The following is a 27,864-nucleotide window of genomic DNA, read 5'->3' as shown; positions in this document are numbered from 1 at the left end:
TGACGATTGGCTGCCCCTAAGCCATCCCATACTCTGCAACGCCGCAACGCGGAGCGAGTGACAACAGCAGCTAATGTTATGAGCTACAGGAAGCCATAACAAAACACAGTGATTTAACCAACAAAAGAACGTCGGAAACGGCGGCCGGGAGATTGTGACAGAGAAACATATATATATATATATATACTGCACACCTTCACCTGGCAGTTATGATACAAGTGTCATTCTTGTTTTTCCTTTCCCCCCAGCATAATGTTAATGGATAGTGCCGTAGTGTCTCTTTGGAGAGGTTGTGGTCACTCACACCCTTTGAGAATTTCACTTAGTTGGTCAGCACGTCTTGTTATGACTTTCTTGAGTGAACATTGCTGTGGTCAGTGTAGTCATCCCACTTCCCATATCGGACTTAATGCTTCCAAACCTCCAAACTGGGATTACTATACTATCAGATGACACTGTTCTGCTCGTCAGTATCGTGCATTAGTTGTTGTAAGGGTCCAGGGACCCCCAGGCGACCTCAATAAAATGAGGAGCAGTTCAAACACTTAACCCCTTCTTATAAATATAAAATAAAGAAATCTTGTCTTATGGGCTCCTTGGCCCAACTTTTTCAAATGGGGGTCCTTGGATGAATACACATTTGACGGTCCTTGACATGAAAATGTTTGAAAACCACTTAAACTTTCACGTTTAATGGAGAAGATAGTTTTGTCCAGACTTTTGCCCGCTGTCCTTCAGTCTTTGTGTCATCTGTGTGGAGTCACACAGCTGCTGCTGGTGCTGGTGTTACGTCAGCAATGAGCATTCATTACCTCGCCTTGTCATTGGTGAGTCAGGGAAGGTCAAAGGGCACACAACGAGGAAGTGAACTCATTAAGAGGAAGGACAGTCAGCTGTGCTCATTGTTTGGCAATGTTTTTCTTTCTTAACCGTGTCTGTCTGGATTGTGTTATGTTGTGCGTGTGTGCGTGTGTGAAGGTCTTCGTAAGTTTGGAAAGTACATTTCGACTTTTCGAGTACATTTTTACATCGGCTTCTTATAACGAAAAGGTGCTCAACTATGAGGGTGTATTGTACACTCTGTATTACATTAAAACTCAGGATTTTTAATGTGTGTGTGTGTGTGTGTGTGTGTGTGTGTGTGTGTGTGTGTGTGTGTGTGTGTGTGTGTGTGTGTGTGTGTGTGTGTGTGTGTGTGTGTGTGTGTGTGTGTGTGTCGTCTCGTCTCGTCTCGTCTCGAGGGCAGACAGGTCCAGTGTGTCCTTCAATCGAGGGGCCGGAGGAGACGGTGATGTCATAACGTTAGCCATGTAGCGTGGGGGGGGGCTGTAATAATTACTGTCTGCCTGTTAGTCTGAGGTCACCTTTCTCACAAGAGAGAAAGGACGTGTGCGCACACACACACACACACACCCCACCGATGTGCCAATCATTAGTGGTTTACTTTCACTTCAAAGACGACACTGAAACCGAAGCTCAGGGAGGAGAAAGGGAGAAGGGGTGCTGAGTGAACGCCATCTGCAGAACGAGACTCATTGAGTCTGTCAGGATCTCACTTATGTATGAACACACACACACCTCCCCTCAGGCCGCGTGGATGCAGTTACACCGTCAAATCCTCCAGTGATATTTTTAACCCGGAGTGCACGAATGAATGAATTAACACTGTGCGTGTCGGGAGGTACTGTACAGCGAGCGACCGCCCTGGAATCGGAAGGTTCGATCCCCAGTCACCCTCCTCCTCGCGTTGTGTCGAGGTCTCCTTCAACACTCCGCGAGGGCATGCCGGCACGGTGGAACAGTCGGTAGTGCTGTCGCCTCAGAGCTAGAAGGTCCTGGGTTCGATTCTCGCTGTGGGCGCTGGGGGCGTGTTCTCTCCTCCACGTCGTCATCCGTGCCCATACCCGAGGCGAGGTTGGCCAAAGGGCCTTTCTGTGTGGAGTTTGCATGTTCTCCCCGTGTCCCCTAGGGTAGGTACCCTCACAACAAACATGCAGTAATCCTGGTCTCTATACTGCCTCCATCAGCCGGGGCACCTGATGGAGGGGAAATGACCTGGTTGGAATAACATGTTCCTTCCACGTGCTACGTCCAACCGGGGACCCCCCGTCCCCCGTTCCCCGTCCCCCCCCCCGTCAGGTGACTCCTCATGCATTTAAGGAAGCTCTCCCCAGGTTGGCAGAGGGAGTGTAGCGCCCAGGATTACATTAGATAATTGACACTGGGTGATAAAAATGGGTTGCAAAAAAAAGTCTCCTTGAGCAATACACCGAACGCCTACCTGCTGCCGATGAGCACGTTGGTGTAAAGCACTTTAGAAATTTCCACCATTGACTGAAGTCAATGCTGGAAGTCTTAGATCCCCATTTTTGTGTGAGCATGTTTGTGTTTGTGTTTGCGATAAACTTTGAGTTGCCCCGGTGCGTGATAGGTGCTATACAATTAAAATGACAGTTGTCTTGCCATTTGAGAGGAATGTTATTAACGGCTCAGTTGCTTCTTTAAAAAAAAAAAGATGTGTGTGCTTTGCGTTGCCCATGTGTTTTATCACTTTTCTGTTGAGTGCCAACGTGTTAAGAAGAGAGAGGTTATCGGACGGAAAGTGCAAATGTTGGGTCACGGGTAAGTAAGTGTGCAGTGAAGTGAGAAAAGGCCTGCGTTGTGCGTTCGTGTGTGTGTGTGTGTGAGAGAGAGAGAGAGAGAGAGAGAGAGAGAGAGAGAGAGAGAGAGAGAGAGAGAGAGAGGGGGAGAGAGAGAAAGAGAGAGAGAGAGAGTGGGGGAGAGGGAGAGAGAGAGAGAGAGAGATTGGGGGAAACCGGGGTTGGCTCTGATTAATAAAACCCAGTCCACAGTCGACACACTCCTCCTTCACCAGATGCTGTCAGAGAAAAGCCTCATCAGCAGAATACTCCTGGCGCGCTGCCTCCACTTGAACCCCTTTTCTTTTCCTCTCTCAATTCCCCCCCCCCCCCCCCCCCCCCCCGCCCCCCCCCCCCCCCCCCCCCCCCCCCCCTCTCACACACACACACACACACACACACACACACACACACACACACACACACACACACGCAACATCCACTTTTCTTTCTGTCATATTTTCCTGCTTGTCCTCCGTGATACTGTAAAGCTGCAACCTGGAACTTATTTTAATGACTGAAACTTTGTTTCTTTACCCAGCCGTATGGCTAATATGCTAATAAGCATGTCTGCAGTGGTATAGGATGGTGGTTTCAGTACACTTCTATTGGTTTCGTGCAATATCTCTCCACTGCCAAAGGGGGTCTTCAGTCACACTTAAAATATTCTGTGCGGGAGACCCATGTTGGAATCCTGGTTTAATAGATTAAAGACTTCACTATTTTACTGATTGCACTGATTCAATTTACCTCTTGGGAGTGTAACAATTCTTGTGTTAAAGTAACACCGAGACCATCTACCTTTTCAGTCTCTCTCTTTCTCTCTCTCTCTGCTAGTTCTCATGGGGCTGCAGATTGCTAAACAGAGCCTCCTCAGTGATAGTACAAAATTCTCAAGGTGAGGTAATGAGGCCAGACGGAAGAGCCATTAAGCTAGGAAGAGTGTGTGTGTGTGTGTGTGTGTGTGTGTGTGTGTGTGTGTGTGTGTGTGTGTGTGTGTGTGTGTGTGTGTGTGTGTGTGTGTGTGTGTGTGTGTGTGTGTGTGTGTGCGTGTGCGTGCGTGCGCGCGGTGCGCGCGCACACTTTCAATCACTGTGTGCACGACGTGCAGATAGTTGAGTGTGTGTGAGAAGGGATGGAGCGTACAGGATTGAGATTTCTATATTAGTTGTGTGTTTTTGCGTAGTAGGTGTGCATTTGTGTCTCCACTACACTTTCATGTGTATACGTTACCCAGGGTGCATACTGAAGCCTGTAATGGGAATATTTTGAGGCAAAAATGATTCTGATTATTGGGTATGGATCCAGCTACTCCATCTTGTTCCACTTCCCTTTTCTCCAAATTGTTAATTATGCCAATTCCTGATTCCTGAGAGATATTACAGTCCCTTTGTCACTGCTGACTCCTACAGTTGGTCTTAGGCACTGCACAGACGTCACGACTTTTCCCAAAAATATACGCATGCTATTGAGTCTCCTTCTTCTCACTTGACAGTGAGGAGTTTCACCAGGAGGACGTACTGTAACGCATGTGGAAGAACAATATGTTCGTTCTATAGTTCCACACCTTACTGAACAGTTACCCTAGCCCACCTGTGGGCGTCACTAGTTCCACACCTTACTGAACAGTTCCCTAGCCCACCTGTGGGCGTCACTAGTTCCACACCTTACTGAACAGTTACCCTAGCCCACCTGTGGGCGTCACTAGTTCCACACCTTACTGAACAGTTACCCTAGCCCACCTGTGGGCGTCACTAGTTCCACACCTTACTGAACAGTTACCCTAGCCCACCTGTGGGCGTCACTAGTTCCACACCTTACTGAACAGTTACCCTAGCCCACCTGTAGGCGTCACATAGTTCCACACCTTACTGAACAGTTACCCTAGCCCACCTGTAGGCGTCACTAGTTCCACACCTTACTGAACAGTTACCCTAGCCCACCTGTAGGCGTCACGAGTGCAGCAACAGAGAACAGCCATCACCGTCGGCCTCCACTGTCGGCTTCCTCCCACGAACACGGCCACATGTGTTCGTTGGAATGCCCCGGCCAATTCAGAGGCAGTGCGCCTCTGGCACCATGGAGGATTCCAACCCGCCTATTTTAGCGCCTGTGGAGATTGGCAGCACATGTACCCTGTGCCACCCGAGTCCCCGTATTTTATTTTATTATCGGAATAAATCGCCGATCGTTGGGGGGGGGACTTGGGCTACTTCTGGGCTACTTGAAAGAGTATAATTTGACCCTTGCAGGTCCACTCTCAACCTTTCAGAGGTCATTGGCGGGTGGCTGTGTCTTATGAAAATGCATGACTCAGCAGTGGAGTGTAATGGAAGCCATGCGGCTGGAAGATTGATATGCTACCGGTGTGCAGCAGGCCTAAGGAGGTCAACGGGCCTTTCTGGTTCGCACAAGCAAGCAAACGCGCACACACACCATTCAATTACGTTAAAAGTACCATGTGTTAAGTTAAGGTGTCTGTGCGCTGAGGTCATAACACTAAGTTACAATAATTAACGGTAGGGATGTCCCGATCACCTTTTTTTGCTCGTGATTCCGATCTTTTGATTTTGAGACATACCGATACCGATCTTTCCCGATCCGATCTTTCTATTTTTATGCCATATCACAATAGCAAATATCCTAATGTATGTCACTCTAGTCTAGTCTGTTGTGTTGCCTTTCAATTATTGAAAGGCAAAATGTGACTATACTTTTATTAGAATGACTGTCATTGTGTTTTATTTTCTTTCTATGAAAGCATGGAATCATAGCAAAAATAATGATGTATTGGTTCATTAGAGTGAATACAGTTCTACAGCTTATAGAACTGAAGTTAAAACTCTTAAAGAGTATCTCTCTCATTCAGAGAGAGAACTACAGACACCTATCCCATCATACATAGCGGGGGTGGCATTTCCTTCATCATAGGTGTCTTTCACACCTGAGTGTGACTAGTCTTTGTTTGATGATCTCTGACTGGGACCAGAAGGAAAACAACTAGCATAAACACAACAGTTTTTACAAAATCTCATTGCTTATAGATTTTTCTTTGAGATTTACATTAGACAATTAAAAATCCGATCTTTTCTCCCCGATTCCGATCTTTTGAAAATCATGAGATTTCCGATCACCCGATCCGATCGGGACAACCCTATTTAACGGCTCAGATGGCCCAATTTGTTCTTTGTCAACCGCAACTTGCAGTTTGGAAATGTCAAAGGGACTGGGATTTGGAGATTTCCCCTTGAATCAAGTTATTGGGTGACAGCAGCGTTTGTTTGGGACACCTTCCTCAAAACCAAGTTACAATTTTAAACCTCACATCATGACAGTGATAGGCTTTGAATTGCTGAAACTTGAAACATACGTGTGTCGAACTGTCCATCATATTCGTAGCCTGCATGCCCCATTATTAGTTGATTGAACAACATGAAATGCACATCTTTACCTCCGCACAGGCTGTACATTTTGGCTGAATTAAATCAGATACATTATATATTGTTCTAGGGTATGGAATTTGCCTCCTCTTGCTTTGGGAAATGAGTGTGCACAAAGTACTGATATAGTAAATGAAAACATTATTCACAACTTATTTTTTGTATAGTCGTGTATATTACAATGTGTGATTGTCACAAATTCCCAAAGCCACAGCTGGACTTGTCTCACCGCACACAGACCTCTCAAAACGATGAGCCTCAGCTCCTCAGCACAGTTTGAGAACCGTACTGACTCACACGAAGAACTAGGCGTAGTTGGAAGGTTAGAAGTCACGAAAAGGGGAAGGAACGTAGAGACACGGTCGAGTTGGTGAAACGGGCAGCCGCTCGTAGAAGTTGTTTTTTATGACCGTCTCCAAGTCACTCTCGATTTGCACGCCTCCTCATCTGTCTCGTCATCTTGCCGTCTCTCTCTCCCCGCTCTGTAAGTGTATTATAACCGTATTTTTGGCTGCGTTGTGTCTCTGTCTCTCTCGTACCGGCTGCTGCCTGCCAGCAGTGGCGTGCACAGATAGACACTAGGGGGTGCTAGAGCACCCCCTGCCCTTTTGGCAATGTGCCCTTTTGATTTTTCGAAAATAGCAGACCTACAAGCTCGTAGCGCGCCACTCGGTGGCGCGCTATGAGCTTGTAGATCTGCTATTTTTCAATAGCTAAAGCATAACATAATGCTAACACCAAAAGGGGTTCCCGCCCAAAATGGATTAAGGCAACCGGCCGGTTCCACGCGCTGCACAAGTTGCCCTTTTTTAACTTGAGCACCTGCCCCTCTAAATGTCTGTGCACGCCACTGCCTGCCAGTACGCTGTTTATCTTCCTCCCTCTCTGCTCCCTCATTACGTCGCCGTCTCTGTCCCTGCTAGATGTGTCCATGCTGCTGCTGGCTGCTGTCTGGCCGATTCCAGCAAGGCTTTGTTTTATTGTCATTTCAAACACTGAGACGGACTCTGTAATCACACAGAAACGCAGTCGGCGATGCCGTGGTGTTTTGCCGATAGAGCTTTAATTACACCTCCCTTTATCTCTCTATACCTACTTGCAGTACCTTTGTCATTTTCCGCTGCCTATACACGGCTAAATCTTTAGTGTTAATTGAACTGAGGATTTTACTGAGTGGATGATTCAAGGTTCACTACTAATACACTATGGTGTTCCTTATCAATGTCTTGTGTACAGTTACATTAGACTGATTAGAGTTTACATTATTATTGTTCTGGTTCTTCATGACATTGAAGCAAGTCATCATCAATACAAATAAAAATTAAATTAAATCACACTTTTTTTTAAAAAACAAACTACAAACTACCAGGCAAAAGTGCTCTAAACAAACATTAACCCCTTTTGGTGTTAGCATTATGTTATGCTTTAGCTATTGAAAAATAGCAGATCTACAAGCTCATAGCGCGCCACCGAGTGGCGCGCTACGAGCTTGTAGGTCTGCTTTTTTTGAAAAATCGAAGAACGACCGACAAACATAGCTTTTTCATGATGTAGAAGACATTTTTAGAATCTGATCTCAGGTCAAAATGGGTTAAAAGTCCATAGACTCGGCTGCCACATGACATAATTCCAAAAGCCCAGACGTGGGAGTGGCTACCGCCCCTCAACAAAGCAATCAAAGACGTGACCGGTTGTCCTATAGTACTTAAAAGTGCTTGAAGTTGCCTGTGTGCAAGGTTCTTACTTCTAGCTTATAAACATCTTGTCCTATAGTACATAAAAGTGCTTGAAGTTGCCTGTGTGCAATACAAGGTTCTTACTCCTAGGTTATACACATCTGTGTGCTTTGCAAAAGCTGTGAAACGAGCAGCATGACCCATGCCTGTGTCCAGTCAGTGCAATGTCACGCTGCTATCTGTCCTTCTATCTTCTAGAGAGGGAGTCACCTTTCCTTTCCCACAGTACCAACCCTGCAGAGAATTCTGAGCCCCCCCCCCCCCCCCCCCCATCACACCACCAAAGCCGTGACCTTTTTCATTAACCCCCGCAACTCAGCTGAAGTGGGTTAATCCCTCATCACTCAGCTCCTGGACTGCACCATCTCATTCAGACAGGAGGGGGAGGAGGAGGAGGGGGTCGTCATGCCTATAGCTCAGGTGTCACAGTCCACAGGCTCAGACAAAAGGAAACCTTATCACATGGTGGTCTTAAAAGCCTTGATACATGCATGCATGCTTGCGTGCACATGTGTGTACACACACATACACACACACGGACGGGTGCGTGTACTCAACACAGACGCTGTCAGACAGCCCCAGTCTGACCCCCCCCCCCCCCCCCGCCCCCTCCTGTGTCTGCCGGTGTTCCACTCTTCTCCCTCCTATTCTGTTACTTCCACTGCAGGGCGATGATGTCATGCTGTAGCGGCCGCTGTCATATTGACTCGCTTTGTATTATATTTCTATAATATATATATTTATTTATTATGATGCAATGTCTGAATACAAGCCAGTCTTTGTAAGCAGCAGTAAATATTGACTGTCAAAATTTGGCTCTGTATCGCTAGCTGTCTACAGTTTGTTTTGTCTTGTGTGTGCAGTGTATGAGCCTAATAGGCTGTATACATCTTGGAGTATATATGAATAGAGACGGAACCCGGAGGAAACCCTGAGGAGAAATGGACATAGTGGCCGAATTTGGTATTGCAGTGTGGGCCCAAACACATGAACGCGCTGGTCCGTTGACTATCATTGCGCACGTTCACGATGACAGGTGAACGCTGTTTCATACGTGAACGCACGTGAACGCGTGCAATGATAGTCAGCGGCAGCGCGTTCATGTGTTTGGGGCAAATCCATCCCAGAATGCACTCTGTTCCTACCCGGAAGTAGGAGTGAAATCGCCTCATGCGCTTTAGAGCAACTTAATGCAAGTGGATCGGAGGAGAACTCGGGTGCTGTCTCTTCATATATAAGATATGCATACTTACACGCCATATTGGAAAGAACTTGGGCCACTTCCCTAGTTTCCTTCACAGGTGTTTACCGATGATACTAATGAAGGCTCTGTTCCATTCTGGTCAAACAGAGTCAGGGTTGCTGCTATTGTGCATGTTGGCTCACTGGAAACACTCCTCCTACACCAGTGGTTCTCAAAGGCAGGGGTTCTCAACCCGTGGGTTGCGACCCCTCGGGGGGTCGCCAAATTATTTTAGGGGGTCCCCAAATTATTTTCAAAAAAAAAAAAAAAAAAAATTCAAATTTTTATTTTCACAATTTTTCAAAAATAGCAGACCTACAAGCTCGTAGCGCGCCACTCGTTGGCGCGCTATGAGCTTGTAGATCTGCTATTTTTCAATAGCTAAATTATAACAATGCTTAAAACACCAAAAGGGGTTCCCGCCCAAAATGGTTTAAGGTTATTGTAGCAGTCAATTTATATTGGGGGGCGGGGCGGGGGTCCCGAGACATTGCCAAAGCATTTCCGGGGGTCCCCGGCCAAAAACGTTGAGAACCCCTGCTCAAAGGGTGCGTTCGGAAATGCGCCCTGAACGCCCTGGTGTGCTCTCTTGTCGTTCGTTTATTCAGTGCACTCGGTGCGTTGTCGTTCGAAAATCCAGTGCGCTGCGCACCGGGTGTGCCGAGTGCCCGCACTGAGCGACCCTTTTCTGAAGCTGGGGTTGTCCGGTGTCGGCGGTGTGAATGCGTCACAGCTGTGGTCGTTCGTAAATAAGGCACACTGTGACGTCACCGCCCACCACACTCAACAAACTGACCACATTCCCGGTGCGCATTTCCGAACGCACCCAAAGTGTCCTTGAGTGGGTTCCAAATGGCCCTGTACGGGTGTGCAGGTCCATTTGTACACTCTCAGTTATTGGGTTCCTTGAAATTAAAACGTTTGAGAACCAACTGCACACTAAATGGAACAACAGTCGGGCCTTGATGCCGTCCTAATGACTGTTTTTACATTTGCAAAAAATAGCCAATCTACAAGCTCACAACGTGTCGCACTGCGACGTGTTGTGAGCTTGTAGATCTGCTATTTTCAGCATGCAACCAAGTGTAAAATGACTCAATTCTCTCCTTACCGCTATTCTGTTATTGTTCTTGGTCATTATTTGTTTAGCATTGCTACTATTGTTTGTTAATTTATTTTACTATTGTTGCTACATGGTTGTGGTGACTAGCTCCCCTTCATTTTTTTAAAAATCTTGATTGGAATTGATTCACTTTGATTTGGATTTGTACGTATTGTGTTTTTTTTTGCCTGGTATTATGGAGTCAAACAGATTGTTGTGACTGTGTTATTTTTTGGTTTGTTTTTTAAACGACCAACCGGCAGAGTGGTATATTAAGGAAAGCTGTGGGAAAACTCGTAGTGCAGCTGAGAATTTGCACAATGTGAAGCTGTAAACGGGGCCACTTATAGGGTAACCCAAAGAGAGAAAGATGCAAATTCCTGTGTTTATGTTTGGCCTCAACACTTGTTTTAACCCATTCAGGCGGCGGCCTGACGTCGAAATTTAAAAAAAAAGTTTTCTAAATCACGACAATTTTCTGAAAGATTTGAGGCACATTTTAACTATTTTTCAAAAATAGCAGACCTACAAGTTCATAGTGCGCCACTCGGTGGCGCGCTATGAGCTTGTAGATCTGCTATTTTTCAATAGCTAAATTATAACATAATGTATGTAACCACCAAAAGGGGTTCCCGCTCAAAATGGGTTAAGGCTTCAATAATAACTGCATTGGTTTAGGGATTGTCTTGATTATACTGTGATGTGCTGTGAAATTGCTCCAAGGGAGGTTTTTTTTTGTTTTTGTTACTGAAATGTTTTAAATGAAATACCGTTTCACCTCAACTCATGGTTCCCTCTGTTTCCTCTCCAGGGTCGACATGTCAAGACCGGACAACTGGCCGCCATCAAGGTCATGGATGTCACAGAGGTCAGCAAACTGTGTGTGTGTGTGTGTGTGTGTGTGTGTGTGTGTGTGTGTGTGTGTGTGTGTGTGTGTGTGTGTGTGTGTGTGTGTGTGTGTGTGTGTGTGTGTGTGTGTGTGTGTGTGTGTGTGTGTGTGTGTGTGTGTGTGTGTGTGTGCAATACAGTTGCACACAAAATCATGTATTAACCATTTAAGCCCTATATACCGTTACCGTATTGTGCAGAATATACGACTATGATTATAAGATGACCCCCATTTTTTGATTCCTGACCCTGTTATGGAACTAACAGAAACATAAGCAATCATATTTCACCCCACTCTATGCTTAACACCTAGCCGCCCTCCGGCCATGCACATGCATGCGCCCGCTCCTCTGTGTGGAGGAGACGGAGTACGGTTCCATCCGAGGGGCTACAGACAGTGAATAGCTGCTGGTTCCTAGCTCCTCTGTGTGGAGGAGACGGAGTACGGTTCCATCCGAGGGGCTACAGACAGTGAATAGCTGCTGGTTCCTAGCTCCTCTGTGTGGAGGAGACGGAGTACGGTTCCATCCGAGGGGCTACAGACAGTGAATAGCTGCTGGTTCCTAGCTCCTCTGTGTGGAGGAGACGGAGTACGGTTCCATCCGAGGGGCTACAGACAGTAAATAGCTCCTGGTTCCTAGCTCCTCTGTGTGGAGGAGACGGAGTACGGTTCCATCCGAGGGGCTACAGACAGTGAATAGCTGCTGGTTCCTAGCTCCTCTGTGTGGAGGAGACGGAGTACGGTTCCATCCGAGGGGCTACAGACAGTACATAGCTGCTGGTTCCTAGCTCCTCTGTGTGGAGGAGACGGAGTACGGTTCCATCCGAGGGGCTACAGACAGTGAATAGCTGCTGGTTCCTAGCTCCTCTGTGTGGAGGAGACGGAGTACGGTTCCATCCGAGGGGCTACAGACAGTGAATAGCTGGTGGTTCCTAGCTCCTCTGTGGAGGAGACGGAGTACGGTTCCATCCGAGGGGCTACAGACAGTGAATAGCTGCTGGTTCCTAGCTCCTCTGTGTGGAGGAGACGGAGTACGGTTCCATCCGAGGGGCTACAGACAGTGAATAGCTGCTGGTTCCTAGCTCCTCCTCTGTGTGGAGGAGACGGAGTACGGTTCCATCCGAGGGGCTACAGACAGTGAATAGCTGCTGGTTCCTAGCTCCTCTGTGTGGAGGAGACGGAGTACGGTTCCATCCGAGGGGCTACAGACAGTAAATAGCTGCTGGTTCCTAGCTCCTCTGTGTGGAGGAGACGGAGTACGGTTCCATCCGAGGGGCTACAGACAGTGAATAGCTTCTGGTTCCTAGCTCCTCTGTGTGGAGGAGACAGAGTACGGTTCCATCCGAGGGACTACAGACAGTTCATAGCTGCTGGTTCCTAGCTCCTCTGTGTGGAGGAGACGGAGTACGGTTCCATCCGAGGGGCTACAGACAGTGAATAGCTGCTGGTTCCTAGCTCCTCTGTGTGGAGGGGAGGGAGTACGGTTCCATCCGAGGGGCTACAGACAGTGAATAGCTGCTGGTTCCTAGCTCCTCTGTGTGGAGGGGAGGGAGTACGGTTCCATCCGAGGGGCTACAGACAGTGAATAGCTGCTGGTTCCTAGCTCCTCTGTGTGGAGGAGACGGAGTACGGTTCCATCCGAGGGGCTACAGACAGTAAATAGCTGCTGGTTCCTAGCTCCTCTGTGTGGAGGAGACGGAGTACGGTTCCATCCGAGGGGCTACAGACAGTAAATAGCTGCTGGTTCCTAGCTCCTCTGTGTGGAGGAGACGGAGTACGGTTCCATCCGAGGGGCTACAGACAGTGAATAGCTGCTGGTTCCTAGCTCCTCTGTGTGGAGGAGACGGAGTACGGTTCCATCCGAGGGGCTACAGACAGTGAATAGCTGCTGGTTCCTAGCTCCTCTGTGTGGAGGAGACGGAGTACGGTTCCATCCGAGGGGCTACAGACAGTAAATAGCTGCTGGTTCCTAGCTCCTCTGTGTGGAGGAGACGGAGTACGGTGCCATCCGAGGGGCTACAGACAGTAAATAGCTGCTGGTTCCTAGCTCCTCCTCTGTGTGGAGGAGACGGAGTACGGTTCCATCCGAGGGGCTACAGACAGTAAATAGCTGCTGGTTCCTAGCTCGGATGCTCCCTGTCACAGCGTGTGCCAAAACAAGCCGTCTCTCCAGCTCATCCTCTCCCAGCCAGACAGTCCCTCATGGCTCATGTCAACATTTTATTCCCCCCCCCTCGATCTAGTTTAAAAAATAAGACCTCATCGTCGACAATCGACATGCACGCTGTGTGTGTGTGTGAGTGTGTGTGCGCGTGCGTGTGCGCGCACCTCTCAGGGCTCTATGCTAGTGTATTTTCTGTTTCTGTTCTACATTCAATATCTTCCCAGACAATAGCAGATCTACAAGCTACTAAGCTTATGGGAATCTTGGTGGAATATATTCCTTACAAATAGCAGATCTACAAGCTACAGTACTAAGCTTATGGGAATCTTGGTGGAATATATTCCTTACAAATAGCAGATCTACAAGCTACTAAACTTATGGGAATCTTGGGGGAATATATTCCTTACAAATAGCAGATCTACAAGCTACTAAGCTTATGGGAATCTTGGGGGAATATATTCCTTACAAATAGCAGATCTACAAGCTACTAAGCTTATGGGAATCTTGGGGGAATATATGCCTTACAAATAGCAGATCTACAAGCTACACTATGCTTGTAGATCTGCTATTTTCTGCAAAAGCTTTCCCTCAGAATATGTATCGTGGGGTTTAAGTGGTTAACGGTGTTTAGGCAGCCGTAAGCAGAGACAAAGTGTTTGAGTAATTAAAGCTCACAGTATCACTTCCTGCATGGGTGGGCACTTTGACCATGGAGAGCTTCCTGCATGGGTGGGCACTTTGACCATGGGGAGCTTTCCAGAGGGCCACGTTGCATATTACTGTCCTAGTGAAATTAGCCGATCTACAAGATCAAAACGCATCGCATTGCGACACGTTTTGAGATTGTAGATCAGCTATTTTTTTTGAGTGGTGCAACCACTCCCTTACGGAGCTATGTGTGTGGCTGGGTGGCTGCCTGCCTGGGTGGGTATGAGCACGAAAACAGCATGGTGGTTTTTCACCACCTGTGCGCAACCTAACACACACACAAACACGCATATATTAACTGTATATGATTATTTCGGGTGTGCCAGTACAGTACACTGAGTACAGTGATAATGGGCGGGGAGTGGCGGCCGTATATATTTATTTGGGTTTTATAATTTCACATTTCACATGAAACGGTTTGAGAAGCAACGTGTTAAATTCTAATCTAAAATGGTCAGTAGAGGTCACTGAACCATTTCCCGCGGAGACGCCCTGTGTCATCTTCGTCATAACGACAGTCACATGAGTCCTCTCATCTGGGCTATCCATGATAACGGACATTCTACCGTCCGTCCGTCCGCCTGGCCTTAACCATGATAACGGACATTCTACCGTCCGTCCGTCCGCCTGGCCTTAACCATGATAACGGACATTCTACCGTCCGTCCGCCTGGCCTTAACCATGATAACGGACATTCTACCGTCCGTCCGCCTGGCCTTAACCATGATAACAGACATTCTACCGTCCATCCGCCTGGCATTAAACCACCAACAGCTGGCAGATTTTGTCTACAGCTGCATAGTCTGTCGGCCATTTTTGGCGTGTAAATCTGTCATCGGTTCAAAGTCTTTTTAATCAGAAATGTTTTATTTAGCGGTGGGTGAAATCTTGGGGGAATGTAATCCTTGCGGCTCCATTGTGGCTTGTGTCAAAAAAATAAGTTTGTTTCCTGTCATGCAAAGAAGAGAATCCCCCCCCCCCGGGGATGAATAAAGTGATTATTTATCATATCTATCTATCTGATGACATGTTTACTACTGCAGCCCGTCTCTGGCAGGAGGCCTGTTCTTCATATCACGTGAACGTGTCGGGGATATTCAGCTCAAGAGTTTTCATAACCTTTTGGAGACGTGGCGGGAGATGACCATGGGGGGGGGGGGGGGGGGGGGGAGGAGGAGAGTGTGACAGTTTGAAAAACTTGATTATTTTCTTGTGCACACATGACCACATGGTGTATCACTTCTCTTGTCTGTGTGCACGCACGCACGCACGCACGCGTGTGGAGACACTTTCTCAGTTTCCCCGAACAATCTGTCCCCACCACCACCAATAGCTTTAGGCCTTAGGCCTGCAGACACACAAGGCAAGTAGAAAGAGAGAGGATGTATCTCTCTCTCTCTCTCTCTCTCTCCATCTCAGCATATGACCCATATACCACTTCCTGTTGTACAGAGAGCGTGAACGAGACGTGGAGAGCTAGACGGACAGATAGAGAGAAAGTGGTGGAAGAGGGAAGACGAGAAAAGGGAGGAGGAGAGAGCGACCCACATGATGAGTAGATTACACTGAGGAAGAACAGGGCGGTCGGAGAGAAAGAAACGCAGAGGGTCCAATGATTAGGACTGTCTGTCATCGCTACAAATTTAACTTGACGATTAATTGTCACACGATTTTGGGGGGTTGCCCTAAAATAAAGACCGCCAACTGGACCTGAAACTGGTTCCCAAACATTAACCCAATTTGACCTGAGATCAGATTCTAAAAATGTCTTCTACATCCTGACAGTTTTCTGAAAAAGCTATGTTTCTATGTCAGTCGTTCTTCGATTTAAAAAAAAATAGCAGACCTACAAGCTTGTAGCGCGCCACTCGGTGGCGCGCTATGAGCTTGTAGATCTGCTATTTTTCAATAGCTAAAGCATAACATAATGCTAACGCCAAAAGGGGTTCCCGCCCAAAATAGGTTAAAAGTGCATAGACTTGGCTGCCTCATGACATCATGTCTGAAAGCCAGACAAAACTCAGTACTGTCAGTACTCTACTTGAGTATAAAAAAATCTAATACTCAAGTAAAGTACAAATCCTCAGAATCAGTACAGTACTTAAGTACATTTACTCAGTTACTGGCCACCTCTGCCTACTTCTTCTTCTTCGAGTTGATTGATGAGAGAAAAAGAGTATGTAGGGAGTAGAAGGTAAGGAGAGAGAAGCATGTTAAAACAGAAGGAAATGGAGAGAGGAACGAATAGAAAATGGGGAGGGGGATGTTTTGAGGACCGAGATAACGATGGAGAGAGAGCATAGAGGAGGGAAGGACGGAGGGAGGGAGGGAGGGAGGGAGGGAGGGGTTGTTTGTTTCACTTCATAGCAGAGTTCAGTGGAAGTGCAGTGGGATTATGGGAGGTATTTGATCTCCCTCCGACAGCCACAGCTCTCTTCACCTCTGTCGTCACATTCTCACCTTGCCTTCCTGTTGTTCGCTAACTTCCCATTCTTTGTCTGTCTCTCTCTATCTCTATTTATATCTCTCTCTCTCTCTCTCTCTCTCTCTCTCTCTCTCTCTCTACTCCATCCTTTTCTATTTCTCTGCCAGTGCCCAGGAGCGGGGACTGAGAGAGAAAGAGGGCTGACCTAGTCCAGTGATTCTCAACCTTTTTAATGTCAATGGCCACCAGTTTAGTTTGTGCAGTGTGCCACAGACCGCACTTATCGATATGACGTTTTAATCTCTGGGGCCCCAATTTATGCCGTACACTACAAATCAGTCGTATTATATCTAATCTGACACAAATTGTACTTTTCCGTTCCATTTGCACAAAGAAAGAGTTGCAGACCTGCACGGGTCAACTTGTTAAACTGTTACGTTACCTACATCAGTGGTTCCCAAAATGGGGTCCGGGGACCCCCAGGTGTCCTTTATGAGAGTTCCAGGGGGTCCCCAGCTAAATGATAGTTTGGAACCAAATGGACCACTCTCAGAGTTAAATTAACATTGAGTTTCCCCGGCCGGACGTTGCGCGTGGAAGGAACACGTTATTCCGACCAGTTCCTTTCCCCTCCATCAGGCGCCCCGGCTGGCCAGGGGGAGGTAGTTTAGAGACCAGCATTACGGAGGAGAGAACACGCCCCCAGTACCCACAGCGTCCCCAGCGGGAATCGAACCCAGGACCTTCTAGCTGTGAGGCGACGGCACTACCGACTGGGCCACCAAACTGGGGGTCCTTGAAATTAAAATGGTTGAGAATTACTGCTACTAGAGCCGTAAAAATCTTCTCTTATGGGGGTAAATGGTAAATAAAATGGTAAATGGTGCATTTATATAGCGCCTTCATCCAAGGCGCTTTACATAGATTGTGCATTACATTCACCCATTCACACTAGGGATGCCAAACGACTCATATTTGGCCAATCGATAAATCGAGGCCGCAAATCGACGAGTCGATCGACTTTTTTTCCTATTTATTTTCCATAATTTTTTAATTTTTGTTGTTGCTGCGCAGCAGTTGAGGAGAACGCAACTATGCATTCCTTTAAGCAACACAACTTCTGCAGCTGCATCCATATGTTTAGAATTTGCATCAATGATCAAAGCCCAATAATAAAAAATAAACTTTATTTTGTAAACAACGACACTGAATGAGCAGCGGCGCTATCGGCTGCTATGCTATCAGCTAGTCCCAACTCTCAAGTGTCTGCAGCAGCCTGTCACATTAAGTCCCGTAATGAACTGATACGGGACGCACGTTGTTCCCTATTTTAATGTCGGGTCGGGGAATAAATACAGTATGAATGACGGCGGGATTTATTTGACAACGCTGTCCTGCTTTCTTCACGAGAAGAGAAGAGCGCTCACAGCTCAGAACAGAGCGGACCTGTCTTTGAGCGTGAGCAATGACATGCGAACCTGGGGTCTGGGGGCTCAGAGCTGCAGCCATTGGCTCATGATACGAGCACACGACCAATGGGACAGAGCATTCAGTGTTGCTAAGATACCCTTCCCCTTCACCCCACACCCTTGGACGATGGCGCTCTAACTGCAGCCAGGGCATGCATGTGCCATTACAAAAAAATAAAAAATAAAATAAAAACGATTTTTCGACTCATACGTTTTTGAGTCGCGGAAGGCATGAGTCGAAAATCGAGTCGATTTTCAACTTTTTTCAACATCCCTAATTCACACACACACATTCATACACCGATTGCGGCGGAAGCCATGCAAGGCACCAGCCAGCACATCGGGAGCAATTTGGGGTTCAGTGTCTTGCCCAAGGACACTTCGACATGTAGCCAGGAGGAGCCGGGATTCGAACCGCTGACCCATGGATCATTGGACGACCTGCTCTACCTCTTGAGCCACAGTCGGGGTCCCTGGTATATCTTTAAAAATCACACCCGTGTGAACTGAGTGGTGTAAGGTGTAAGCCTGTCTGACGTAATGAAATCATGTCTGACGTAATGAAATCACACCCGGGTGAACAGGGTGAACATAGCAACCATGCTCATTTTTTCTGCACTAACAAAGCCAGTTGTAGTGATGTAATGAAATCACACCCGGGTGAACAGGGTGAACATAGCAACCATGCTCATTTTTTCTGCACTAACAAAGCCAGTTGTAGGAGTGGTTTACACCACTCAAAAATGGGGGTCTGCGGGCTAATTAGTGTCATTTTGGGGATCCTTGACATGAAAAAGTTTGGGAACCACTGGCCTACATACGTAACTATGGGCCATTTATCTGGAGGCTGCCTTCAACGTTGTGGACGTTGAGTCCAGAAACAACAACAACAAGAAGTCATCATTATCATAAAAGAGAGAGAGCGAGAGAGAGACCTCCGTTTGTTCTCACTCTTCATGTTGTTCATCTCACCCCCTGGAGAGAGGCCTCTGTGAGGACCGGTCCTCGTAATCCAGTGGGAATCGATCACGACTACTGATTCCTCTCTCAGTCAGAGCACATTGATTTGGCACACGCAAGCGGCCAGACTGACGCACGAAAACGGCGTGAGAGAAACGTCAACTCCAACACGGAGAGTTCTGTAGCCACGCGCATATACACAATGTGGCCACTTTATTCATTTATTTATAGCACAATACGTTACATTCTCGCATGTGGAAGAGTTTTGCCACAAAATTGTAAAAGGTAATAAATGTAAACGCATGACATGGGCTGCTGTCAACAGTCAATACATATGTAATCAAAAAAGCCAAATAATGACAGATATCTCTCGGCAAAACTCATATTGATTGGGCCCTGGTCAGTTGGTTGTACCACGTAGTGCATAGAAAAGCACTATACAAATGCAATCCATTGTAATTATTATTATTATTTTACAAGTTACTGACACTGCATGTTTTCAAGGATCATAATGTGCACTGCCGTTTCCTCAATGCTGGCTACGCACGCACGCACGCACGCACGCACGCACGCACGCACGCACGCACGCACGCACGCACGCACGCACGCACGCACGCACGCACGCACGCACGCACGCTCACACATGCTCACACACATGCTCACACACACACACACACACACACACATGCTCACACACACGCTCACACACACATATAACAATGCTCACACACACACGCTCACACACACATATAACAATGCTCACACACCTGCCCACACCCACTGCTCCCTACAATGTGACCATAGAGGTGTGTGAAGTGTTGAGTTTCATAGCTCCCTGGGACTGTCGGTGTCTCCATCTAAAACATCCCCCCTCTTTTATCGTACTTCTGTGAAAGTCATGGAGCTCTCACTCTCTCTCTTTCCATTACGTGGTTGCTCCTCAGTCCCCCCCCCCCTGTCCCCCCACTGGGATTGTATGGCGATGGTTTCTCTAGGTCTGCTTGCTTTGTGCCGTGCGTGATGATGCTCACAGCCAAGATGGCTGCCTCCGTGTCTCCGTGCCTCCCACCATTTTATGCCCAGGAATGATAATGACTAGCTTGAGGAAGGACGCCTTGTTTTGAAAACCCCGGACAGAGGGGGGGGGGGGGGGGGGAAATGAGAGAGAGAGAGACAGTGAGTGGAACAGTGACAGAGAGAGAGAGGTTGAGTAGAGAGAGGGAGGAGAGGAGAGAGGTAGAGCGAGAGAGAGACAGAGTACTAGTGACTTAGTGTAATATATGTGATATCATGGGGACATGGTGAGGGAATATATGACTACTAAGACAATTATTTAACTAGCAGAGCAGTCTGTAATGAAAACTGATGTGATGTAAGGAAGAGTAACAGGCAGGCATGATTAAATTTAACCCTGACGAGGGTGAAAATGGACACGCGAGGATCCACTCAGGATCTTACTGTGTGTGTGTGTGTGGGGGGGGGGGGTCCTCATAATGAGTGTCTTCTCTCCTAAACAGCTGTAACTGCTGTCTGTCTCCCTCCTTCCCTCCCTGCCTTCCTTAAGTTCCCTCTCTCTCCCTCTGCCTGTCTGTCATCTCTCTCCCTCTGTGTGCGTGTGCGCGCGTGTGTGTGTGTGTGTGCGTGTGCGTGTGTGCGTGCATGTGCGCGTTCCAGTGCGAGGTAGAACTGCTGCCAGCGTTCTGGTGAAACCCGAGTCCGCTATGTGCTTTATGACTTTGTGACAAAGAACCAGATCTCTGGGGCTGGCTGGCTGACAAATGACCTCACAGCCTGGCTGGCTTGCAGGCTGGCTCGACAGTTACTTGGCAGAACGAACCACTGCCTGGTGGAACTCTTGTTGTTGACTACTAGCCATCTGGACAAATTGACTTGCCGACGACTGGCCCATACTGCTGCTATATGTTCTGACCAACCCCCCCTGGCTAACTAACTCAATGACTGGCTGGCTGGCTGGCTGGCTGGCTGGCTGGCTGGCTTCCTGCTGACTGACTGAGTGAGTGAATCACTGGTTGGCAGCGAAGGCTGCTCAGCTGACTGACTGACTGACTGACTGACTGACTGACTGACCCCATCATGAGGTCTGTGGAAGTCCTTAAAGGACCACTTTTCAACATCTCTTCATATAATTGGTCCTCACTAATGTTCATGATAAAACACCACCATTTTTCCCTACTCAGTCTGTGTCTCATAGGAGGGCTTTGGGCAGTTCGGACACCCGTCCACCAGTGACATCATCATTAGGCACATTTTTTTTAAACAAGATTTGTTTTAAAATATATTTAGATTTTTATTATCGTGAGAACGATGGCTTCAACTTTTGCATTGCAACTTTTCAGGAAAAGAAAGCCTGCCGTTTCTATTAGCTTGGATTCACCATCGATGATGTCACTGGTGGACGGGTTTCTGAACTGCCCACAGCCTTCCTATGAGACACAGACTGAGTAGAAAGAAATGGTGGTATTTTATCATGAACATTAGTTAGGACCAATTATAGGAAGAGAAGTTGAAAAGTGGTGAAGTGGTCCTTTAAGCGGTCTCAACAGATTATTATAATGTTAAACAAACAGCATTTTGGCACATGGAAATTGTCTTTTGCGCCACATACAGCAGTCCTCTCTGACAAAAATACAAAGTGTACCTTCGCCACAGAGTCTCTCTCTAGATGGAACAAAATGCCACAGATGAAACATTGCATCGTCCCAATTACTTTTTTCCAATGCAATGGAACTGCCATCCCATATTAGTGGTGGGAGAAAGCTAACTTATGTTACTTTGTGGATACAGTCGTGGATGATCACTGACTGGTACAAACTGGGCTGATTTTAGGACACATTTTTAACCCATTTAGGACAGGCCGATTCTAAAAAATATATATATATTCTAAATCCTAAAACTTTTTTTCTGAAAAACGTTTCTGACTGACCTATGTCAGTGGTGCTCAACCTTTTTCATGTCAAGGACCCCCAGAATTATTTGTATTTGGACGCCGACCCCCATCTGAAAATATGTTGTTCCAGGGACCCCCCAGAAGCAAAGATTTGACTTAAAAACGTTCGCTCTGAAAGAATATATATTCAAAGATTTGCGCCACATTTTCACGATTTGCATGCATACATGCATCCAGCAACAACATGGGCGCGTGCGTGTATGCATGTATGCGTGTGTGCGTGCGTGCATGTATGCGTGCGTGCATGTATGCTGCATGCAAATCGTGAAAATGTGGCACGCACGCACGCAGTCAGACAGTCACACAGTCAGACATGCATACATATTATGCCCTCTCTCTGTTTGAGGGCACTAAACTGATGTGATCTATCGACAGTGATCCAGCAGAGTGTTTAGTCTGAGTTCTTAGGGTAATGAAATCTCCTGCTAGCGTTGAGATTCCCAAGTATTTTGATTTGAAACTGTGTGTGTGTGTGTGTGTGTGTGTGTGTGTGTGTGTGTGTGTGTGTGTGTGTGTGTGTGTGTGTGTGTGTGTGTGTGTGTGTGTGTGTGTGTGTGTGTGTGTGTGTGTGTGTGTGTGTGTGTGTGTGTGTGTGTGTGTGTGTATACGCACGTGGGTGTACGTGTGTGTATACGCACGTGGGTGTACGTGTGTGCACGCACGTGGGTGTACGTGTGTGCACGCACGTGGGTGTACGTGTGTGCACGCACGTGGGTGTACGTGTGTGCACGCACGTGCGTGCTCGTGGGCCAGCAATGTTCCGCTGACGATGTACCCGTTTGATCAATATCAGCCGTTTCCAAACGGCAAAACATGTTGCTTCCCCTTTCTCTTTATTTGGATAAGTGCATGTAGACTCTGGAGTCTGGATGTGGCACACAGACTGGAAAGAAACCGGGTCTCTTCCTTACTTCCTTCACCAATATATATACTAACGAAGTAGTGGCCCAATGAATTTCTTTCCAATATGGCCGCTTTTTGCATAGAGCCCATTGACAACACAGACCATGGACAGACCAAAGGGGCTGACAAAAAGGCTACTATAAAGAATGCAACACAGTTTCACGTCAGCGTTATGCTTAATGTTGCGTGCTGCACTAGGGGGGAAATGGCATATTTATAGATCTGCTACTATCGGCATGTGGCACCGGCGTGTGAAGAATACCCTTAAATAATCACGCTTTGCTGCCCTCAAACAGGAGGCCCATGTTGTTGCTGGACGCATGGATGCGCATGGAACGAAATGCATGGATTTCAGCAGTATTATCCTTTACCCTCTCCTCTCGTCTCCTCCTGATCCAGAATGACAGCAGACACACACAGGATCCTTGTAATCTCTTCCTTCTCCAGCAGAAAAGCCCGATAACATTTCAGACTGCGTCTGTCTCGCCTGCTGCACGCCAGCTCGTGCCAGCCTGTAACATCACCGACGTACTCTACAACAGTGGTTCCCAAGCTTTTTCGTGTCAAGGACCCCCAAATCAACATTTATTAGGCCACGGACCCCCCATTTGAAAACATATGCCAGTGACCCCGATAAGGGAGGATTTTTACTGCTCTAGCAGTGATTCCGAAACATATTCATTTCATGGACCCCCAAATTGACACGCATTATGCTACGGACCCCCAATTTAATGGCATTTCTATCTCTGGTACCCCAATTTATATTGTAAAACCACCTAACGGGTCCATTTAGTTCCTTATATCTCTAATTGAGCTAGGTACCCCCTGGAACTCCCTCAAGTACCCCTAGTCCCCGGACCCCACTTTGGGAACCCGTGCTCTACAACCCCAGGACCTGTGGTTTTTTTTTATCGTTTTACTTCCTTTAGAGACAATAAATGACAATCCCTCAACTGTTATTTTATAATGTTTACTGCAATGCATGACCTGATGTGTTAACCCATTTAGACCTGTGGACGATTCTACAAATGCCTTCTAAATCCTGACAGTTTTCTGAAAAACCCATGTTTCTATGTCAGTCGTTCTCAAACAATTTTATGTCCAGGAGCCCCAGAATGATCTGTATTTGGCCGCGGACCCCAAACTCAAAATATGTTGTTCCAAGGGACCTCCCCCAGAAGCAAAGATTTGAGTTAAGAACGTTCGCTCTGAATGAATATACATTCAAAGATATCCACCACATTTTCACGATTTTTCAAAAATAGCAGATCTACAAGCTCGTAGCGCGGCACTCAGTGCCGCGCTATGAGCTTGTAGATCTGCTATTTAGCTAACAGTGTAACACAATGCTTATAAAACACCAAAAGGGGTTCCCGCCCCGAATGTGTTAAATCACCCGGCCCCGGAGCACGACCGACACGAGGCCACTTGTGTAAATGTCACTTCCATCTCATGCTTCCGTCTGACTTGACTGCGGCCTGCCGTGTCGAGACCCGTGTCGAGACCCAGCTGCTACACCGTAGAAACAAATCATGAGGCAAAGGATGAGAGGATGTGGCTATTAGGAAATCGCTCAACGTGTGATGTCCACCTGTCAGGGTTCTGTTTGGATGTTTTTTTTATCAGTGTGTGTATGGGAGGAGTTTGAACATGCAGTTCATTCAGTCTGTGTGTGTGTGTGTGAATGGTGCATTTATATAGCGCCTTTATCCAAGGTGCTTTACATAGATTGTGCATTACATTCACCCATTCACACACACATTCATACACCGATGGCAGAGGAAACCATGCAAGGCACCAACCTGCACATCAGGAGCAATTAGGGGTTCAGTGTCTTGCTCAAGGACACTTCGACACTAACTCTGGGGGAGCCCGGGTTCGAACTGGCGACCTTGCGGTTACCATCCAGCCACTCTACCCCTGAGCCACCGCCGCCCCTATCATTCTGTGTGTCTGTCTGTAAAATCCTCAGTGGTTGTTTAACTCTGAGGGTGTAACATAATATAGTCTAGATTCATTGTACATTCTCAAGCGTCAAACACCAACATTCGTACATCCTTCTTTCTGAGCATTACGAATGGACAAAGAAACGCTGTGGATTTTTCAGTGTGGTGCTTCCGTGTGATGACATTGCTTTATTAGCCCCGTGTTATCTCGTAATGTTCAGAATCAGCCGGTGTGTTGTTGTTTTTTTTTAACCCATTTTGGGCGGGAACCCCTTTTGGTGTTAGCATTATGTTATGCTTTAGCTATTGAAAAATAGCAGATCTACAAGCTCGTAGCGCGCCACCGAGCTTGTAGGTCTGCTATTTTTGAAAAATCGATATGACATAGAAACGACTGACATAGAAACAGCTTTTTCAGAAAACTGTCAGGATGTAGAAGACATTTTTAGAATCTGATCTCAGATCAAAATGGATTAACGCCGGCCTCTCCACAATATCCTCCCCAGACAGGCAGTCGATAAACATCACCGCTTACCAGCCTGGCTGGTAACGGATAGGAGGCCCCCATTGTTCCCCGTTTTGATTCTCGCTGTGATTGTTATTGTCGTGTCCCTCCTTGTAATCATGACCAAAATCCTTCCAACGCCCGCAAGACAGCATCGCGACCAAAAGTACCGCGGACAGTTAACTGTAATTATGCATTTTTCTCAGTCTAGTCTGAAGACGAGGGCTGAGCGGTTGTTGGGACGCCTGTGTGTCCTGATTTACGGCCCATCTGAATGTTCACAATAGATGTGGCGGTGATGCAAAGCGCACGCATATAAATTATGAATAACAAGTCGTGCTCTCTTGCGCACGCCGTTTGTGTGTTCATTGTCAAAATGTCAGACTTTATTGACGCTATAAATTCATGCTCGGAACAACTCACTGGGAATACTTTATATTAACCTATTTTAGGCAGGAACCCCTTTTGGTGTTAGCATTATGTTATGCTTTAACTATTGAAAAATAGATCTACAAGCTCATTGCGCAGCACCGAGTGCCACGCTATGAGCTTGTAGATCTGCTCATTTTGAAAAATCGAAGAACGACTGACATCATAGAAACAGCTTTTTCAGAAAACTGTCAGGATTTAGAAGACATTTTTGGAATCTGATCTCAGGTCAAAATGGGTTAATCCATTATACGTAGTAGTAGTAGTATGAATTCCCCTACACATACTGTAATATTAGACTACATACACTGCATTTATACAGTATATTCTCATTTTGGTGTAAACATGTTGAACTGTGACAATGACTCACATGCTTGACCACCATGTGTTCTTAAAGCCCTGTTAAAAAAATGTCAAAACATAGGAATTATTGCGACCGCAGGTCACATTTACTATGAAAACGTACATTTCCCGTCAGTCGTTTGCAAACGACTGACGGTTGGTTGGTTGGTTGGTCACCCCAGACATGACCATATACTGTATGGTCTTGGATCTCTATATATGGAACTGTTCTGACATTCCATATGTTGATCTGACCACATCAAACCCTAGGTACACTCAAGACACACATACAGTATATGGCCACTACAGAATTATGTAATTTGATCTGTTAATCTGAAATGTTTACATTGCCAAAGCAAAAGTAGAAAGAAATACTCTGATGTATGTATACAATTAAAAGGGAAATAAAGAAATGTGTAAATGAGAATTTGTCATTATACAGAGGTACAACGAAATGTTGAAAGCTGAGCTTTAAGGTGCAGGACCACATAGCACAATCTGTGCTCAACGACATTCAACAACACAATATATACCTGAGTGTATTAAAAAAAATTGCATGAACGGGTGAACGCATTGCAGAGCTCTGTTGCAATGCAAAATTAGAATTAAAACGCCATAATAAGCATTGGGCATTTGCTGTCAGAAATTGTTATACACATAGGAAAGCTTGGGATAAACTTGGCAACAAATGGCAGCAATATTTCAATGTTTTGCATTCAGTTTTTCAAATGTGTTTAACTGTCTTCTTTATCCCCCCCCCCCCCCCCCCCCCCCCCCCCCCTCCTTTATCTCCAGGATGAAGAGGAGGAGATTAAGCTGGAAATTAATATGCTGAAGAAATACTCCCACCACAGGAACATAGCCACCTACTATGGAGCCTTCATCAAGAAGAGTCCACCTGGACATGATGACCAGCTCTGGGTAAATACACAATAATGCATATATTTGGCACTGTAGTTGGCATTCTAAAATTCCCATTACAGTGTTCCATTTATATCATGTTTAATTTATATCAGGCCAGTACTTCTCCAACCGCCCACTTCTGGAAACCCTTCAGAGAGAGTGTCCGCGGCCCACCCATCTGACCGCTCAGAGAGAGTGTTCGCGGCCCACCCATCTGACCGCTTAACAATGGCAGCCGAAAGGCTGCGTGTGTTTTTCAGAGCACGTTTATTTTAGTGTCGTGATCAACCAATGGATTGTGTTGGATCAATGGAACGTTAAGTTCCTTTATCGGTATCTCAATGAAAACTCAGTTTTCAAGGTGAAAAAGACTTGATTTGTATTAATCATGAATGTTATAATTGTTATTAGACCTGATTTTAGATAATGTCAAATACGTTAACACTACATTCCGGAACTTAATTATTTCTGTGCGACCTACGATTATACTCGTACCCTCTAGGCTAGGATACGGCCATATCAGCCATCTACGGACATGTTCGTACCCCCCCGTATAATCCATATATGAAAGCGGCGACCGTCACTTTACCTTTTAGCATTGCTGCGGTTGCTATGGAGCTCCTCTGTCCCCACCAGCTATGGGATTGTCACATCCAGGCTCCATTTATATCCATTAAAAGCTCTGTATCTCTGAAGCTTTGAGCGCTGTCCATGGTCAGCCGTCGCACATCCCGGCGATCGTAAATCATTTTTTACTTTGTATCGCATCGCTGATGACATGTAACAGCTTCTGACGAGAGGGTGTGATGACTGCTGCTCACTGAGCACTGCTCATAACCTCCCTGATAGAGGGTGTGATGACTGCTGCTCACTGAGCACTGCTCATAACCTCCCTGATAGAGGGTGTGATGACTGCTGCTCACTGAGCACTGCTCATAACCTCCCTGATAGAGGGTGTGATGACTGCTGCTCACTGAGCACTGCTCATAACAACAGCTCCCACCTCCCTGATGACTGCTGCTCACTGAGCACTGCTCATAACAACAGAGGGTGTGATGACTGCTGCTCACTGAGCACTGCTCATAACAACAGA

The 27,864-nt window shown here is 46.7% G+C and overlaps 1 protein-coding gene across 8 annotated transcripts in view; it reads left to right on the top strand.

Annotated features, from left to right (window-relative positions):
* Positions 1-27,864, top strand: part of LOC306934769 (mitogen-activated protein kinase kinase kinase kinase 4-like) — a 143,444-nt gene that overhangs the window by 51,775 nt on the left and 63,805 nt on the right. For all 8 annotated transcript variants that reach the window (XM_079517534.1, XM_079517535.1, XM_079517536.1 and 5 more), the window contains exons 3-4: positions 10,972-11,028; positions 26,664-26,789. In XM_079517534.1, the coding sequence (XP_079373660.1) occupies positions 10,972-11,028; positions 26,664-26,789 (183 nt within the window). The remainder of the gene's footprint in view (positions 1-10,971; positions 11,029-26,663; positions 26,790-27,864) is intronic.

This window comes from Electrona antarctica (assembly GCF_951216825.1).
Source record: "Electrona antarctica genome assembly, chromosome: 13".
NCBI lineage: Eukaryota > Metazoa > Chordata > Actinopteri > Myctophiformes > Myctophidae > Electrona > Electrona antarctica.
This window is presented reverse-complemented; position numbering and strand designations above follow the sequence as displayed.